The sequence below is a fragment of the Paramormyrops kingsleyae genome, chromosome 15, assembly GCF_048594095.1.
Source record: "Paramormyrops kingsleyae isolate MSU_618 chromosome 15, PKINGS_0.4, whole genome shotgun sequence".
Taxonomy (NCBI): Eukaryota; Metazoa; Chordata; class Actinopteri; order Osteoglossiformes; family Mormyridae; genus Paramormyrops; species Paramormyrops kingsleyae.
Window position 1 is genome coordinate 17,099,838 of NC_132811.1, and position 18,909 is coordinate 17,118,746.

General features: G+C 47.1%; 2 protein-coding genes across 6 annotated transcripts in view; one reads left to right on the plus strand and one right to left on the minus strand.

Moving 5' to 3' along the window:
* Positions 1-12: 12 nt before the first annotated feature.
* On the minus strand, positions 13-5,673 carry usp1 (ubiquitin specific peptidase 1). Of its 3 annotated transcripts, none has more exons than XM_023794514.2 (9): positions 5,348-5,673; positions 4,280-4,482; positions 4,062-4,185; positions 3,859-3,954; positions 3,562-3,728; positions 2,753-3,444; positions 2,480-2,644; positions 2,198-2,399; positions 13-2,105 (listed from the first exon to the last, which is right to left on the minus strand). In XM_023794514.2, the coding sequence occupies exons 2-9, from the start codon at positions 4,444-4,446 to the stop codon at positions 1,370-1,372; spliced, it is 2,349 nt and encodes a 782-aa protein (XP_023650282.2). In that variant the 5' UTR covers positions 4,447-4,482; positions 5,348-5,673; the 3' UTR covers positions 13-1,369. The 3 variants fall into 3 exon arrangements, with proteins under 3 accessions (XP_023650282.2, XP_023650279.2, XP_023650281.2); XM_023794511.2 differs by having other exon boundaries at positions 3,562-3,731; XM_023794513.2 differs by lacking the exon at positions 5,348-5,673 and adding an exon at positions 5,126-5,318 and having other exon boundaries at positions 3,562-3,731.
* A 1,743-nt stretch (positions 5,674-7,416) lies between these two features.
* The window catches only part of kank4 (KN motif and ankyrin repeat domains 4), a 30,428-nt gene continuing 18,935 nt past the window's right edge, over positions 7,417-18,909 (plus strand). The window contains exon 1 of one of the 3 annotated variants that reach the window (XM_023794789.2): positions 7,417-7,618. The gene's annotated coding sequence lies outside the window, so the exon portion shown is untranslated. Of the gene's footprint in view, positions 7,619-9,843; positions 9,976-18,909 lie in introns of those variants that run through there. The other 2 variants (XM_023794787.2, XM_072699824.1) reach the window with 2 other exon arrangements.

Below are 18,909 nucleotides of genomic sequence, written 5' to 3' on the forward strand. Positions count from 1 at the left end.
GGATCACTGGAATTCAGCTTCAGGCTAGTTTTTATTCATCTATGTGCCCTGCTTCCTGAGACAAAGGAAAATGTTTAATAAGATCCAGTATGCTACATTATAATACACATTGGGTCACATGGGTAGCCCACAGATCTCCAGGGCTGGAGATAAACCATCAAAGCGTTAAAGTTAAAATGGAGATGTCAGTGCTCAGCCAGCCCTCAGCATGATCATCCTGAAGACAGATGCCATAGATGAGCTAATTCACCATTTGAGTTTGAATCAAGGTATAAATCTCACATGGATGATTCATATGTGCTGGTTGTTTCAATGGCAGCTGGCATTAGACAGACTACAGCCGGTAAAGTCAAACTTGCTTTCAATTCCCTGCTCATAAAAGTCCGGTTCCAGGAAGAGTGGCAGTCTATACTTCACTTTCTACAGTAATGGGACTACAATGAATAAGCCCAAACATGTTTGCATAGAATAAAAACATGTTGACAGCCATTGTACGAAGTACATTACAGAAGACTAGCTTATTTGCTTTTAATCTTACACTGGCACATTTTTGTGGCTATAAAAATATAAATCAGCTCTAATATTCAAAGTGAGTCTGCTACTGAGGCTTTACAGCTGGTATAAACAAGTTGTAGTATATTTCTGAATGTCAGTTTGATTCCAACTCCAGTCCCACAGATGTTACCACAGCTGTCAGCCCAGACTGAACTGTAGGTTTGACAAAATCACTTGTAGGAAGCTTCAGGTGACAAGCCACATAACTAGCTACCTTGAACTGAGCAGTTTATCAAAATTATGAACTGTAGTACCGGAAGCACATGTTTATCATGCAGCTCCTGAAACAGATGAGTGCTGTCAAATCCCACCACTGCCCCCGGTGGTAGGACTTAAGTCTACGCTTCTAAAAATACACCATAACTAAACATTATTTCATTAACGAAAGCTATGCTCTATTCGGCATTCCATAAAAATGGAAAAGCTTTTTAAAAAGACTTCTGTCAGCATTTGGATCCTCAGTCTAAGGCAGAATGGGGGAAGTGACTATATACACACAATGCATCGCATTGGAAGAAATACCTCATTATACCACTGGAAATACATGCAATCTTACTATAAAGCAAAGATCATATAGAATGCATAGAATGGTTGCTACCAAACAGTGATACCCAAGAACTTCAAATGCATTCTTACAGTAAAAATTAACTGAAGTAGATTAATAAAAGGCACTATAAGTGCCAAGGTGCTGTGAGGAACAAAAACAAAAATTTAATTGCCACAAAAATGGTCCAGACAGATTTGTGACAAATGCAGTCACATCTGCTACACGGCTATAGACATATGACGCTGAAATACTCGAGCCACAGACCATTCACTCCTGGACTTTTTTGTAGAACAGAAGATAAGGGGTGGACGTTGTGCAGGTCTCTGGAGAACAGCCATTCAGGAAGTCCTTCTCCTCAAAAACCCTGACCTCTGAGTCATCAAACAACATCCACTTGCCCTCATAGCCTACTAGGTTATGCTGGGCAAGGTCTTTGCTGGTCTCCATGGTCACATCGTCTGCTTTAAAGGCTGCAGTGCAGGTATCCCTGCTCTCATCCTCACACTTAACCCCCACCTGGTGTCCCTGGGCACTTCTGGGCTCCTCTTTGGTACACTCTGCCATGACACCACCTGCCTTGTCTGGGTTAGCCTGCTTGCTCCCCAGCTCGAAGCTGGAGACACTCTTTTGGCCTCCCAGCAGTCCTACACCATCGGTGGGCTTCTTGGCACCAATCTTGCCGGTGGTGATGTTTGCCTTCCCACTGAGGCTGAAGGACACCTCACCGTCATCGTAGTCCCGCTCCCTGTAGGCCGGGGCCACCGCATTTGGGGAATCTGGCCTCGGACCTTCTTCATCTAGCTCCACCTTCATGTCCTTCAAGTCCATCATCTTGACGTAAGTGGTATAGTGTCCGCTGCTGATGGTGACCCCGCTGTGCATGACCACTGCGAAAAGCTCGTAGTGCTCCTTGGACGGGTGTGTGCACCACTCCTCCAGGGACAGCCTGAGCGGGGTGTGAAGAGGGGTGTTCACCTTAGAGAGCCCGGCGTATGGGTCTATCCTGTCAAGCAGAAAAATAACCAATCAGCATACCTCCACATTTCAATGTACTTCCTTTTAAGGAAAGCTCAAAAGGGCCTCTAGAAGACTTACTCTGAACTGTTGGCAGCAAAACACTTGAGATGAATGGTCACAACCTCTGGGGTTTTGTCGAACAGGAGGCTCCTCTCTGCTTCAGTATAGTGATGGCAGGTCTCACAGAAGTACTTGTCCTCACCCACTATCCTTTCCACTGAAGCAAACTGAGACAGGGCCCACTTCAGGGTCTTTGACTCCTGCTTGGGATCTGGGGAGACTGAGAACATAAACCAAGACTTTAATACAGTTAATGGGGATAAACACATTTCCATCTAAAGGAGGGGGGGGGGTGCTCACTCTCAGAGTCATCTTCGAGCCGGCAGGGCTCGTCTTCCTGCACAGGAACACTGATGTCCTGGAAGTCCTCCCTCCGCTCGGTGAAGCACTCACACTCCAGGCAGCGAGTGCGCAGGACCAGCTGGCCCTGGAACAAGTGCTCCATCAGGTCAAAGCAGCTGTTTTCTGTGAGGGGAGAGCAGCACCAACAGCGCATGAGCGTCGGACTTGCCGTAGCCGTTACGACAATCCCCTTGTGATTATCTACGCGAGCCGAGAAAGAAGCATATTAACCTTTGCTTTGAGATTTGGTTTTCATGGAGTGAAGCTTCTCATCCTCACCCCCCCGGACTCCACCGGCATCCTTGTCCTTGTCAGGCAAGGACGGGTCTCCCTTCTCCTGCTTGGTATTGGATCCCATGTGCGAGCTGATCCTGCCCCTGAGCCGGAACTTGGAAAATATGCTGGGCTGCTTGCATGAGGGCTTCAGCCAGCACAGCCTGGGCCGCTTCTGTCTCCTTGTGGTCACCTTGGAAGAGCAGTCGGTTGCAGTCTCCGGATCACTGGCCCCCTCGATCCCATCCTGGGTAAGTTCTGTGCCGATGTCACCTGATGTCTTCCTTTTGGACCGGGTGAAATGTAATGGCTCCTCTGTCTCACTTTTCACCTGGATGGACTTTGACTTCTTCTTGGTGTTCCCTGCCTCTGTGTCACTTTTCCTCTTCCTGGGGATCTGGTTCTCTGCGTCCCCTTCTTGCCCACCGTTCATCGGTGCCTCACCTGCATCTAAAGTCTCCTCTGTTGTGGCATGCCTCTCCTCTTCCATCTTACTCCCAGAACAATCTGCTTTTAAGTCCTGAGGCTGGCTTGCCATGTCATGCTCCTTTTGAATGGATTCGCAAGCCTCCTGGATGTATCCTAGTATGCACCGCAGCACCTCCTGTGCATCATGCTGCAAATATCCCTCATACATGGGATTCAGCTGCCTGCAGCCAAACACAATGAATTTCATGGTTAAAACATCCTCATGGTCACCCCAACTTTATCAACATTAGTGAAAAGTAAAGGTGTGTCTACATCTCCAGCAGTCGGAAGGCACTCACCTGAGTGTGTTGAGCAGTCTCCGGGGTGGAATGGCCAGCTCACCATCACTGTACTTCTTTGGGTTGAGGAGAAAGCTAGATTGGAGTTGCTCCATCGAAGTTATGAGGCTATGAAAGCTGCCCAGCAGTTCAATGTTCATTGGTATGGCCTCCTCAGCACCTTCCTGCTGCTTGTGGGGGTGGGGGGGCGGGAGAAGAAAGGGAAAACTCCATTACGCCAGAGCATACCTCAAGTATGAGTATACCTCAAGAGTAAACTGCACTCGCACACACAGAATATTATTCTAAATGGAAAACCTCATTATCAGCATCCTGTTTTGGCTTCTCTTTTTTCTTTGATAAGTTGTACAGCATCTTGATGGCATCCTTAAACCCAGGGCAATAGTAAAGCACCTGCAGGTGAGGGAGGGGGATGTTTCAATTTCAGTGCAGCAGGTTCTACACAGATTTACAGTAACACAGTCCATTAACACTGCATTAAGAGAATTTTCAAAATTTACCTGCAGAATGCTGTTCAGATAGCAGGTGTTCCCCAGATTATTCAGACCAACAAAAGGAACCAGGTTCTCTCTGTTCTCACAAGTAAGAGGGGCAGGTGTTGGCCCAGGTACGACCTGGTCACAGCTTTAAAAAAAACAACAATAAAGATTTCGAACTACCAATGCCTTAATGTTTGCCCTCCACACATCAATCTGAAGACCAGACTGCTTTCCCTAACCTGTCAGCCTCATCCTGTTCCAGGGGCTTCTGCTCCTCCGCCCGTGACTCGGAGAAGTCCAAAGTGCGCTTGGTGTCCTTCTTCTGGAAGAACTTGAGAGAGAGTCTGTTCTTCTTGCCGGGACTCCCGACCGCGGCCGGGCCGCCCTCGCTATGCAGGCCGGTCATCTTACGCTCGTGCTCGGCGACAAGATCCCAACAGCGCTACCGCCGAAACAAAAGCGAAACGAAAATAAAGCAAACTAACGTCAAATAAACTGACTAACCAGTATTCCTGGGTTATATCGGACAGTACGGGGCGCTACGACGCAACACCACCTAAATACAAGCGCTCCAGCACGCCCACCCGGATCGCTGAATTAACGTGGAGATTCTGGAAAACAATTACAACTCAGAGTATTTTTTTTTTTTTTTTTTTTACAAAAACGCATAATTTAATGCTTGGCTCAACAATCAGTGAAGCAGATCACGTCTATCAGTAAAATAACGAACAACTGCATGCTTATAATTCCTTACATGCTTTTAAAACACGTATATTTGTTGTATATAATTATGAATAGTTTACACTTCGGATTAACAAGTCAACTACACTTCGCAGAAAAAAAATACATACATTCCAAATTATAACCTGACTATTTAACTGACGCGGTATTTACATCGAAAAACAACAGAACTCGTTGGTTGCACACGAGCTGTCCTTTCATCTGGGCACCGAAAGCCTTAACTCCCCACATAATAGGAACATTAAAAACTATCAACAAATAATAAAATAAAGCGCTTCTACCGAGTAACTAGACATTTTTATACAATCCCCGCCCACTTTATCAAGATAAAGAGCCGCACGTACTCTCTTCCCCGTGCGGTTTATTTATCGTTTTTTGTGCGGCTCTTATGCTTTTAAAGACGAATAAGCCGCTTTCTGGCCGCCAGTTTTCGGGACCTTCGCTTCTCCGCCGGCAGCCGCAGCGCGCGCGGCCTCGCCGAGCCGCCAAAGTAACGTGGTCCTACGTAAGTCAGTCCTGTACAAGTAGAAAAAGTAGGGAAAATGTCTCCCCGACGCGACACTTACCACTGTGGAGCGTTACATACTGACAACTGCAGCTACGCCGGGGGAGGCTCTCCGGTTTGCTTGGAAAATTTTATAAAAATGTTTTCACAAAACTGCGCAGCGAAGAATTCGCGCTTTTTCCGACGCAAGACCCCGCAGTCTCCTGCCCACCCGTGGCCGTGTTCGCCTGTAATACAATTCTCAAAACAAGCAACGCAGAGCAGCTTTATCCACACATGTACAGGAAAAATATTAAGAATGTCCGCCACCTCCGATTATAATAATGTTGTTCTGCTATATAACGCGATTCACTTAACAATCAGGCAAATGCCGGGGAAAGCCCGCGGAGGATCACGTGATGCCTTGTACGGCACAGTGTGAGGTGGAGGACGCCATGGAGAGCTAGTGGTAAATAGTGCATTATGTGCCCCCTGCGCATACTAGTAGTTTACTAACTAATCATAATTTTTATGTTTATGTGTATATATATATATATATATATATATATATATATATATATATATATATATAGTATTTTATATTTATTATGTAATTTTATTTATTTTTTGAAAAATAAACCAAAATCTTACAGAATCAATTACAAAAAAATGACCAACTACAAAGAAAAATAAAATACCAGAATTATTAATTCTGTGGTGCTTCAAGATTGAATTGCCACTGCAATATTTAAAAACTTCCCGTAGCGGTAGTGCCAGATTCCTGTCCCTGCAATCGATTGCCAGCAGATGGCAGTATTGTGAGCTAAGTGATTTTTCGGTCCTTGTCGAGAGCCAAGGTCATTTATTTTTTAAACATAAAAACAATTAATCTAATTGACCTATTGCGTGGCCCAAGTGAAAATTCCAGTTTTTAGTTGGCATTCCAAATAAAACGTAGAGGGATGAGGTCTTTGTTTTTCATGTTAATATATTTTGGCCTTTGGAGGGTTAGAACTTCATTTAAAGCAGTAATCTTTTTTCAAGTCCTCTTTGTTTCAAACTAAACTAATTATGTTGCTGACAATCAAATCTGTTTGTGCACTCTGCTTGCATGGTTTTTCAAATTAAGACTGCTCCTTATGTGTATATTCATCTATTGTGGTTCTACGTTTTGCATCTTGCGCTTCATACTTTACAGTCACCCAATAACTCAAGTCAAGTGTTTGGGAGAGTTGTGGCAATATCCATGTGAAATGGGAGTAAAGTCACTTTTGCATATTGCCTCATGGAACATTCTGGTGCTGGGGGATATATTTTCAGCACACTGGAGCGCTGGCTCGAGCGAGGCAGCAGATCCTGCCTTGTGTGGTGTTTACCGGGTTACGGCTGGGTCAGTAGTGCTGAGGTGCAGTAAACATCCCCCTCCCAGGGAAGCCAGTAATGTCCTTTCTCTTCCTTACAATGACTCAGTGTCTCTTTCTTGAATGAGATGAGAGGACCTTGTTATTATATTTTCATTGTTTTTCTCTTTGTCTCTTTTCGACTTGCTTTTAAATCATCGCAATTATTTACAGTATTTGTTGCTTTAACTTTATGAGTATTAGACGAAAATCATGTTTGTGTATCTACTCCCTCTGTGCTAAGCCACAGCTTTATGTGGATGCATACTGATTTCCGCCTGTACTTGTAATTAAATTTAAAAATGAATCTCATTTCCAAACCTTAGGCTGCAGTTCCGTGCAGCTGTTTCAACAGATAAGGGGGAGGGGGGGCTGAAGGGGGGGGGCAGTCCCCAAAATACTTATTCCATTGTTGCGCTCCATGGGACTGGGAAGGAGTTTAAAGCGGTCTGTGAGTGTACAAGGCAAACGTGGGCTAATGTGGTAAGTATGCAAAGCTTGTGTTGAATGAGCCATGTGAAGCCATGTGAAGCATTTAAGACGATCATGTGACAACGCCTTCCTGATGGGGGGGGCTCCATTCTGTGTTCAGCAGGCCTCTCACAGAGGAGCAGGGTCCCCCCCTTGGCGTTGTCATCAATGAAAAATCAACCCCCCCACCCCTCCCCAATGCTGGGTAGAGCCGCCCCTTCTGTGATCTGACCTCCAGGATTTTATTGGATGAATGCTGAGGAAGGGGGCGTGTCCATCCTTCCAGCTATGCAACCCCTGCCTTACCCGTTACGGTCCTCTCCGCATTTCTCGGGAACCACTGTATCCTGATTCCAGATGTTGTTGCGGAGGGCGTGCGGCAGAGGCAGCGCCTGAGTGGAGCGGGCAGGATTTCCTTGAAGAAGTGGCGCAGCTGAAGGAAAACAGACTTGAAGCAGGAGAAAGGTATGGGGGTCCAGGAGGTATGTTTGGGGGTGGGGGGGTGGGAATGTCATTAGCCACGGCAGCCTTTCAGACCTGCAGCAGGGATCGGGGATATCCCCGTCTCCATCCGGACGGGCCGTGCTCCCTGCGGCCAGCAGATGTCCCCGCCGAGTCAGCAGCCCTCTGATAAACTTGCAGAACGGACCATAAATTCATCCTATTTGCTGCCTGTTTTTATTCTGCCACACGGATGGAATATTTAACGAGGAACCATTAGTGCCTGGCACTAAGAGCAATGGGTTTATAATAAAAGGGGGGGGGAGCATTTGGTAATTAAAATGGTGGGTTTTGAAGAAGCCAGCATGCCTGTGTTGGTATTTCTGCATACGGACAGAAAGCGTACCTGCCTCTGTATATTACTGAGCATGCTGCTGAGCATGACATACTGGGTTACGGATTGGTCCCGTGGGGTCCTCTGGGGTGGGTGGCATTGATCTTGTTCATTCTTATGATGGAAGGGGAGCTTGGGAATACACATATACGCTTGCATAAGGATTTCCAAAAGGCACATGACCGAGCGTCAACAGGAAAATGTTTCTCATCATTTCTCTGCCATAAAATCTATTAGGGCCAGATTGTTTTTGTGTCTGTGTGGCTTGGATGTGGACTTTCATCCACTTACTGGCTTAATTGGATTATGCTGTGGGTTCGTCTGAATGGTGAGCAGGAAGAAGCTGTTTTTCGTTGCTGTCCCTGAACTTTTCTCACCGGCCTTTGGAAAGAGAGACCAGCTTGGGTTTTACGCAGGTACTTAAGGTACCGTTCAGCTGCTCGGGGGTGTGGGGAGCGGTTACTGCCCTCCCGCGAGGCTCATGCTGCAAAGGGCCCTAGGATCGTGCCACCTGTGTCCTCTGTTTTAATCGCCGGACACAGCCTGGGCCCATGAGACCAACCCACTTCACAGGTGGCCGTGGAACATTCCTGAAAACCTCTGAGAGCCTGGTGTCCTTGGGCCACGGGGCGGAGCAGCATATGGAGTCAGGCAGCCAGCGCCAGTCACTCTCCCCAAGAACGAGGAGAGACACCAACTTATGGCACCGTAGGCTCTTAATGATCAATCAAGCCGTGGCACAACAGCGCCGAAGTAGAGGGGTAAAGTGTTTCTTGATCCCGGTTCTGTGCTCCTGTGCTGGGGTACAGAGTTCTGAGGTATGGTGGGCTGGAGGAGTTGCCCTTATCTCAGCTGGCAAGGAGCCCAGATGGTCCAGATGGTTTGCATTCCCAAAGCTTGGCCCCCACAACAGGCGGAACCCCCCCCCCAGCTCGGAGAGCCAGCAACTCCCATGCCGATGAATTGGGCTGGGATTTTGCACCGTTTCATCTCTGGAGGGTATCAGCACCTCCGTGGCATCTCCTGTTATCCCCTGATGGGCTTTGGCTGGGATCTGGGTGCTTTCGTGGAGTGTTACAGAGATCTCCCACACCGAGTCAGCCTCCCTCCCCAGTCCTGCCCCGCCAAGCTTGCTTTCTTGATGCCTGGAAGGAGCTTGGATTCACTCACGGGAGTTGCTCTTACACAAAAATGTTTTGGGGGCCGAAGGAAAAATGATTGGTTCAGAGAGATAACCAAACTGATTGTAGAAGAGGTGGGTTCAAGCAACTAGAGGAGATTGGACCAACCAATCACATGTCTTGTTCTGACATGGTCTATTACAATCTGATTGGTTATCTCTCTGAACCAATCATTTTTCCTTCTGCCCTCAGAACTTTTTTGTGTAAGTAAAACTCTGATGAGCCTTGGATTCATAGGAGTCAGTGGTAAACGTGTGGAGTGTTATAGGTTGTTATTCCCAGAGACCAATCAAATCCTGAACGCCTGTGAAAATGTCCAGTTGGGCTTGATTTGGTTTCGTTCACGATCTTCTTTATCGTCCTGATGAGATTTTATCACGGTCTTGGGGGTAAAACAAATTCCTCCGATGCAAAATGATGCTGGTTCCTCCACTTGCCGTCCTCTCTCTCTCTTTTTCTCTCTTTTCAGTTTGCCTTTCTCTCTTTTTTTCAGCCACAGTTAAAGTGTCATATTTTCCCGTCGTGAAGCTGTATCCTTCAGCACATCTGCTAAAGGCATAACGGTGCGGGCCGCCGGCTCGCGCGGCCTTTGGCGGAGCTTCGCGGCGCGGCAGGGAGGGGAGGGGAGGGGAGGGCGCCAGTGCGGAGTCGCTTTCCTCCACCACCCGCGACAGACACAACCATAACGGCGTCCAGTGGGTTCGCCGTGCCGAGCTGAGGAGTCGGGGATTACATTAGTGCTGACGTGAGCCTCAGTGTGGCTGGGGGAGTGGGGGTGTTTGGAACGTCTGGTGCTGCCAGGTCGCGGTGGGGGACGGATGAGGTACTCCCGTGCTTTCCGTCCCTGCAGGAGGATGTTTTGTAGCGCATTGGGTGGGGGGAACAATAGATTAGATCCTTTGCGTGATCGCTCTGCATGAGTCTGCCATTTTAATTTGTTTTTCATATTAGCCTGTGGAAAAAAATCAGGACTCTTCTGTCACTGGGAGAGAGAAGGAGAGAGAATTTGAATGAGTTGCTGGAGGAAAGCTTCCTGTGTTTAACCTTTTTAACCTCATTTGCATCACTAATAAGATAGCAACTTAATTAGCTTTAAGTGGCACAGAACTTCTGCTGGGGTTGAACAGTACTACTCATTTGTAGTCACTAGTACAACTATTTCTTGAACTAGTAGGCTATTGGTGACACCGATACTAAATATTTTTTAAGGACATTGGGTTTTTAACAAACAAAGAAGGAATGTTTCCATGTAATATAATTAGAAATATTTAGACTGATTCCATTTAACTTTGATGTATAGGTGTCTATGATGTTTTGACATCACGGGGGTCTATTATTTTGTCTTAGTATGTGCTGTGTAAGTGTGAGAGAATATTGCAGCCACCTCTGAGGAAAACAAACACTTGTAATCGATACCTTAATGGTGACTTTTGAATGTCGATAGTGTCGAGGCATCGATCTGGCTGTCCCTATCTTTGGCTGCAGCGTACAGAGCTGAAGTCTGTGTCTGATGTGTGCTTCTGGAAGTCTGGTGCAGAGCTCACCGTATTTACAGGGTGTTAGAGAGGGAAGCTTAAATACTGCGTCAGATCAGCAAACTGTGCAAAGAGAGAGAGGCGTACTTGGGGTGAGGTAGGTGAGGCTTGGGCGAGGGCGGGGGTGTCCAGGGTAAACGCAGAGACGGTTCTGCTTTATTTTTCTGCTCCTGAGACTTCCCCAACATTGCAGAGGAGTCAGGAAACACCCAATGAGTTTTTTTGTGGTGAGGTATTCAGTGTATTACAAAGACAGACAATGTAAAAGTTAAACTATTATTGTTTGTCGCTTGTAAGCGCAGCCATTTCTGGATTTAGATTTACGATTGTAATGTGACGAGTTTGAATCGCCAAATAAGCGCCAGATGGATGCTGTTAGAGCGTCATAGGTGTTTCGCTCCTGGACGCTGTGGAAAGTTGGGTCATTTTCTGTTTCGACTCGGAGCAGAATCATCGAATGGACCCAGCACCGAGCTGAGAGTAACAGGCAGGGCTGTACCACCCTGCAGTATGAACTGAATGGAAGCGCATTAATGCTGATGGATTATTAAGCTTTATAGGGAGGGGATTAGAAAAACATTACTTTTATTAAATTAGTAAATAGCACGCAAAATAAACAGGAACAGAGCCACACATTTCAGGATTTCATCAGGCATCTCGTTGGCAAAGTGGAAAGAAAGCACATTTGTTTAATTAACGTTAAACCATCTTTATTGCCAAACACAAATGGACCGTGTCAGCTTTCATACTGGACACAAGAGTAAATAAAACTTATGTTAATTTGTATTGGCGGCTTATTTAACAGAGACAGAAACAACTTTATACACATATTCAAACAAAAGTATTTCAAGTTTCAGTCTGGATCGTATTCATATCCTGGAACACACTCTGTTCTTTATTTATATATGAATAGAGTTTTACACAGACCCATTGGAAAGCTTACATTTCGCTTAATTACCTGTCATGTTGATGGAGTGAATCTTGCATTATGTGTGAGGAAAAAACAGCATCTGGGCACTAATACTACATTTCTTTTTCCGCTGCTTTTCTACAGAAATAAAATGATATAGATTGTGTTTTAGGGATCGAGGTTTTGATAGATTTTTAGCTAAAGCCTCCCTGTGCATTTTGGTGGCCTCTCCTCTTTTAATATCCTGTACAGATGTCAGTTGGTTGCAGAATCATTGTAAGTTTTTTCCTGGTGACTTTATGAAACCCTTCCTTCAGGATGGGGCCCTCCCTCATCTTAAATCCACAGCTTTATCCGGCCCTTGGCTTCCAGAAGGACGCGATCGGTGTTCCTGCAGCAGAGTGGATTGCAGCCTTGGTCCTGAGCCAGCCCAGGGTGAGGGGAGGTGGGGAAAGGGGCCTGTGTGCTTCATCGATCGTTGGTGACCTTGCCAGAAGCGATAATGCATGTTCCCCGAGGCCAGGTACATAAAACCAGCCCCCTCCCCTCTCCCTCCCCTCGGGGCATCAGTTTGAGCATGTGAGACTCTCTGGCACGTCAATACAAGGCCTTCCGTTCATTTGATATCCAACCGTCTCCTTGTGCCTGCATGTGAAGATGAATCAGTGACCCACTTCGTGTTAATATAGGTCATGTTCCATCAGCTGACCCATAATCCTCTGCCTCTGGACAGTGCATATATTAGTTCCTGGTCCTTTTGTGAAGATGGGTGGCACTGTGGAGGGCTACACTGAGGTATAGTGATGTAGTTTTGCATCTGTCACTGGAGGCGGAGCTACTGGGGCGAGGGCTCCTGTAAGGTTCAGCTGAAAATTGAAAACTCCCGGAGATCCTCCTTCCCTGTCACTCACAGATTCAAATCATATCATTGGTTGGTCAGTCCTATGGCCCCCTCTTGTGCCCACACATTAAAAAAACCCTAGAATTACCCCTGTCTGTAGTGGTGGACTTCAGGAGCGGGCAGCAGGAACTCCACTGCAGAGGGTGTTTTCCAGGTTCTGTGTTACCTTTTATTGGCCTTAGAGGGGAGGGGGGGGGGGCGCTACAGAGGAGATGGGTGCATTATTTCAGTACAAATTATTTGAAAACACCAAGGGGTCGTCTTGTATTAAGGCCCCACTGAAGGCCAAGCCCCATGTGGTCACTGGAGTCAGGGAATGTTCTAGATAAGGCCACGCCTCCCGTGGTTCTCATTCCGGCTGACTGCCGCGCCCGGGGGGGGCGGGGGGCACGGAATCGCCCATCCTCTTCATGCCTCGAAGATCAAACCGCTCATCATGGACAGCCGAGTTTTCTGAAGGGAGCTGAAAAAAATGACACCAACAAAACCAGGATTTTCAATGACCCCCCCCCCCCTTCCCCCCAAAGCTGCAGGAGTGGCATTTGTCTAAAGTATCCTCCTTTGTTGGGAAAAAATGTCCACTAACTTGCCTGGTTTCTCTGATACGAGGTCTTGGGATGGATCAATGTCAATCCATGAACTGCACCCACAGACACACACAGACTCTTAAATTCCTTACTGTAGCTGATGTGATTCTGCCGTATTCCTCTACACCGAGCGTAAAGATCAATTGCATTTGGTGAGAACATGGATTAGGCTTCCAGGCTGAATGAGATAAAATGGATTTGATTACTCTGTGTTTGCCCAGCTGCAAGTCAGGTTTCAGAGTCCAAAACGCTCGCATGCGACATTCTGTGTCACAGGGAGGGGTGTTTCAGTGCATTGCCTGTTTATGAGTAACCGACGGCCTGAAGTTGTTATGGTTTCAAACCTAATTTGTGGTTTTCAGAAGGAATTTCGGGGTGTAACATTTTAGAAACACAACTGATATGCTGGTGTTTTCTTTTCGAGTTCCTGCTTTTAGTAAAAGTACCATAGAGGCGGCTCTATAATTTTGCCACAGAGGGTCAGCTATAGGTTTAAAAAAGCATAGGGATTGGTCCTTTAAAGATGTAAGAAAGGACCGGGGGGAGCTGGCTAAGTCAATGCCCCCTGGCTTCCAGTGCCTGAACTTTCACTGAACCGCCAAGCGCAGGGAGACACAGGGGGCTCTTAGGACTTAAACACCTCAGTAATGTTCAGCTCCTCGCCGCTGAGGCCTGTTATGCTCACTGCATAAATGACGGCTGCTGCCTCAGTCTGCGCATCATGGGGAGAACCTTTCATTTACATAAACGCCCAGCTGAATGAAGAGTAGATTTGAGGGTTTAAAAAAGTAGCTGACTGGCTTGGCTCAGGGGCCGCTGGTCTAAGCCCTTAGCCTCATACAAATTGTCTGAGCCTGATTTTGCCAGAGCTGAAACGTCTTCTGGTTGCCCTTCCATAATTGGCCATTACCACTTTTCAAGAATAATGTCCTGGAAGCTGTTCCCCTTCGCAGGCCCTGCCGTTGGTCGTCCTGCAGCCATGCCTGTCCAGAAGTTTGACCTCGTTCCAGCAGAGTTTTGTTTCCTGAAATCCCGCTAAGCGACCAGTCTCAGCGGGTGTAATGAAAGTCCCTATTTAAAGTAGCTCATAATTAGGGATGTTTGCTAACAAATGGTTTCTTCTCCGCTTGTTTGGCGGAGACCAAAATGGCGGCTTTAGCGGCATCGATTAGGAAACCCGCTGTAGTGCCAGACAAAGGGGGGCTTAGGAATAGCAAGGAGGAACAGTAGAATTTTCCTCTGCGGTGGCAGCAATAGCTAAATCCAGCTGAAACAAAAAGACTTTTTTTAAAAGCATAATGGCCACCTTGTAAAAGCCACAGTCCGCTGCAGGAAAACAATCCAACAACACGACAGCCGAAAACGCTCACGGTCTGAGCTGTGCCGTTATATGGAACGGCGATGCCATGTCTGCCCACAGATAAACATCAGGTGAGGAACAGAGGTCCTGCCAGTGCAAACGGAGGCCGAGTTTCTTTCCACGTGTAACGTCAGGAGACACCTGGGGGGGCTATTTATTTCTCTACTGCAGGAATGTTGGGATTGGTTCTTTCTTCTTGAGAAACTCCATCAGCAGGCCTTAGATATTTGATAAATGGATTATATTTCCTACATTGTGCATCCTGGTGGAGAGTCCAGCCATGTTACCAAGCACACACTGGATAGCCCACCCTGAATATCACAGAGTAAACGTCCCGCACATGTAGAGGGAAATAGGTGCCATGTGCAAATCAGCTCAGTTAGATTTTGGCATGAAATGAAATGATCAAACTGTTTATTTCAGCAAGTTTCCTTTACAAGAGTCTTTTTGCATTCTAAGTAGCATTTAAAACCTCTGACGTCCAAATGCAGATGTAGATTCCGAAATGCAGGAACTGCGCAGCCCTTTTTGAAGTGGAGGCCTGGGTGAGTGAATGATCGCAACGCTACCTGTTTGGCGGCCTGGAAAGTGGCAGTGTCCCCCCCTGCTGTGTGTGTGTGTGTGTGTGTGTGTGTGGGCTCGCGTCACTCAGCTCAGCGCCGCCTGTTTACTGCATAGCTTGCATTGCTCGGGTCTGTGGCCGCTTCTCCAGAGCCCGCCGCGGTCTGAGTGTCGTCGCCGCGGACGAGTCGCGCACCGCAGCGTGGCCCTGATGGAGACTGCAGCCCCGTTAGCGCTTTTAGCTGAGAACATGGAAGGAGCATGTGAGAAAAGAAAACAAAGATTAATCTTAATTAATTAATCTTAAGCATGTGAGAGTTGTCACTCGATTAAACACATTTTTTGTTTTATTTGTTAAACTTTTTCAGGTGTGCTCCTCATTTAAGGTACTGTGCACCATTTTAATAAGATGGAAGGTTTATGTTGGTGGCTCATTGGGCTGCACTAATGTTATGGGTTCAAATCCCACCTCTGCTCTGTGTGTTTGGTTTGCATGTTTCCCCCATGTTGCACGGATTTCCCTTGACCTGTCCTGTTTCCATAGCGTGTGTATGTGTGTGTGTGTGTTCTCTGTGATCGACTGGCATCCTGTCCAGAGTGTCCCCCAGCCCTGTGATGGACTGGCATCCTGCCCCCACCCCGTAACCCTGAGCTGGATAACCAGTTGAAAAATTAATGGATTGGTTCCATAACTTAGACAGTAGGCAAAAGGCTTGTATGCAATAGTAACATAGAGCAAAATGATCAGATACCAGTGCTTTTTGTGTGCCGATGTCACAGAGAGATTGGGGGCAGTGACTCACCCCTGGGTGCCGCCCCCACTCTGAAGCAGGTGCTCCGGGGCATTGCTGGGCCCTAACCCACTGCCAGCTGTCCCAGTCTGGCCGGAACGTGATGCCGCGCCTGTTTGTGCAGGGAGTGGGTGTAGCTTGAGAGCACTGGATGGATGGGTGGGGAGTCTTTGGCCTGCATCGCTTGCCAACTGCATTCCCAGCCCATGCAGTGTGCACATGTGTGTATAGTACCCAACAGGTGTTGACGCATGCACACACGTATGTGCCTGATTCCAGACATTGTATGATCTCCATAGCAACCAGGTCATAGTGTTTCCTGGTAGAAGAATTTACACTGATTTACTCTTCTTCAGCTTTTCTTTATTCCAGGGAAGGATCCTTTCAAAAGGGATTTTACAATATAACAGATTGGCACTGGAGTGGGGGCTCCAAACTGCAGCAGTGAGGGTGTTTTTGCATAATAGCACATGTTCCATTGATTGACTTTGTACAAATAAATGGCCCCAAATATCGACGCGAGCTGTGTAATTCACTCAGAAGCCATAACGTTTCCTTATTAACTTAAGTGTCCTTTATTCTGCAACTTACCTCTATAATTACGTCATATAAACAACAGCTTTAATATGGATTACCTTTTTTTTACTTGACTTGCATTGTAGATTGGATGGGTCAGGAAAGAGAGCGATTATATGTGTCTGTACCAGAGAAAGTATCTGAAAGGTAAACAGAATGAAAATGCTGCTTTTCCCTGCTCCCTCTTCACAGCGCCATCCAGCCAGGACGATTGGGCCTTTTTGCATCCCGGGTGATTTATTGTTAAATAATTAAAGATGTAATAAGCGGCGAGTCTAAGATGCCCCCCTATATGGAAGTGGGTGAGGTATCCAGACTGTAAAGAGCAGCCAGACTGACTGCAGCCGCCATCTGATCTCTCCTGAGCTGCACGCTAATCGGCTTCTCTTCCCCTAAATGCTAGGGAAGCTGCTTATTTGCACTGCAGAGCTCTCAGTCCCTCGCCTGTGATACGGATCCCCATTGAAATAGGCTCCTGTTAACTACGTGTAGCGATTGACTCATGTTCAGCATTGTCGGGTTAGTATCCTGTATGTGAAGGCTGTTGGTGACGGTTGATTGCTGCTGTCTTCCTGCTTGTGTCGCACAGTAAGGGCTGAATAGTCCGTCTCCATAACGACGTGAACCGCTGCCGCCTGCCAGCTGCCTCGTACCGGCGCTGCATGTGTGAGAAGATCATTCACCAGTGCCACCCCAGGTGTGGGCTGTCAAACTGCAAGCGCGGAGATTAAGAGATTATCCTGCCGGCCAGGGGCGGGGCAGGTCTGGGTGACACTCGGACGCTTTATCGTCTAGTCTGTCACCCATTGCTTATTGCTACACCCGGGTAGCTACTGACAGAGGCGGCCATGTGATCTTGGCAGGTGTAAGAGGCCACACCCCCAAGAATTAGGCCACACCCCCAATAATTAGGACATGACCATCTACAACTGGCTTTTTCACCAGATTCATACAAAATTGGCTGCAGTTTATTATTTATATTTTTTTCTGTGTTGGTGTGAATTTTGCATGGCTTTCCTCTCCTGGAGTCCAAAAAAAACAGGGGATTACGAGTATTGGTGTCTCTAAATTGCCCTCAGTGTGTGCATGTGTGTGTCCTAATGCACTGGCTTCCCAGCCATGGTGCCCCCTGTCTTGTGCTTACTGGGAAAGACTTCAGGTTCACCACAATATTGGATATGGGGTTATGGATGGATGGATGGTATGTAAAGGTGTCCTTTGGAGCATCCATGCTCCTTCTGTCCTTCAAAGTCTCTCCATTACATCGTGCAGCATCACAACCTGTTGTTCAGTGGCTTGTACTGGGAATGGAGTTGCTGTTGTACCCTTGAGGTGGCTCTTACCTGAATTGTTCTAGAGAAATATCGGACAGTTTGCTTAGCTAAATATGGCAAGTTGCTTTGGGTGAAAAAGTCAGCTATTCCTGCTGCAGGGTTTTGATTCATAAGTATAATTTGGAGGCCAGAAATGCGATGTGTCCAGGCTGAAGCAAGTCTCAATTCAGCCTGACTTTGATAGTGTATGCACAGTGAACCACTGCAACAAGAACGGGGGGGGGGGGGGGGGGCAGCCTTTTCCCCGCACAGGTGTTAGCGATCGTTTATAAGCCTCCATAGGAGGCTCACATTTCCTGGGGCTCGATTTCACACTCTCAATACTGCTGGAGTTGGACTAATATGAATAAAAAAGCATAATAAACAAAGTTTCCACCAGCTGTGGCTTAAATCTTCCACCTTTCTGGAAGTTTCCTTGACAGAGGAAGACATCAATGATGCAGATCACAGCACTATTTCTTCATTTAACTGCCATTCGATCCAAACTTGTCTTAAACTTTAAATACCAATGTTTGCACGCTGCCGATTTTTAATGTGTGCTTGGTCTTCATTTTAAAATATGCAAGCGCCAGTTCCTACAGATAAAATCATGCGTCTCCACGGGGCTGTACTGCAGACTTCAAACCATTAGCCATCAAATTACCGGAGACTCAGCATTGCCGTTAGGAGCGGAGCACGGCGTGGGCTGTGCGGAGATGGCTGAGCAATTTTATCGTCTTTTGATGGCGCTCATACAGGAAAGGTGGAAAAAGAGGAACAAAAAAATGTATAAGTGAGGAAAGCCGTACTGCTGTGCCGCCAGGACCTGCACAGTAACCAAGGCGACCTCAATAGCTACAGAATGTTTACGCAGCATGACAATATCTCAAATAATACGGAGAGGAATAGCTGCACTGCGTTTTCTGACAGTTGCGTTTTGTCATTTCCTGTGGCCTTCTGTCGTCCTCGGAGGCGACGTCGTGTTGTTTTTAAACACCCCGGTAGAGCAGCGATCGGCCTCTTGGTGCCGACAGCGTCCCAAGTCTGCGTGGTTCCGCTGATTTCAAGCGGGGTATGTGGGGTCACAGCTCTGCCAAGGAAAACACGACAAAGCCCCGGGTTGGTGTGGCCCATAACCAGGTCTTTACCACATGGCCCTCAACCGGCCCTGGGTCTTAAGGCAGAGTGGCTCAGCGGGCAAAGTCTCAGAAGATCACCACTTT

Bases quoted from the DNA above. Each gene is read 5' to 3' on its own strand.
- usp1 (XM_023794511.2), bottom strand. From the start codon at position 4,446: ATGACCGGCCTGCATAGCGAGGGCGGCCCGGCCGCGGTCGGGAGTCCC. The intron at 4,186-4,279 runs GTTAGGGAAAGC...TTTTTTTTAAAG, and splicing joins GAACAGGATGAGGCTGACAG to CTGTGACCAGGTCGTACCTG. The intron at 2,645-2,752 runs GTTAATATGCTT...CTCCCCTCACAG, and splicing joins AACCAAATCTCAAAGCAAAG to AAAACAGCTGCTTTGACCTG.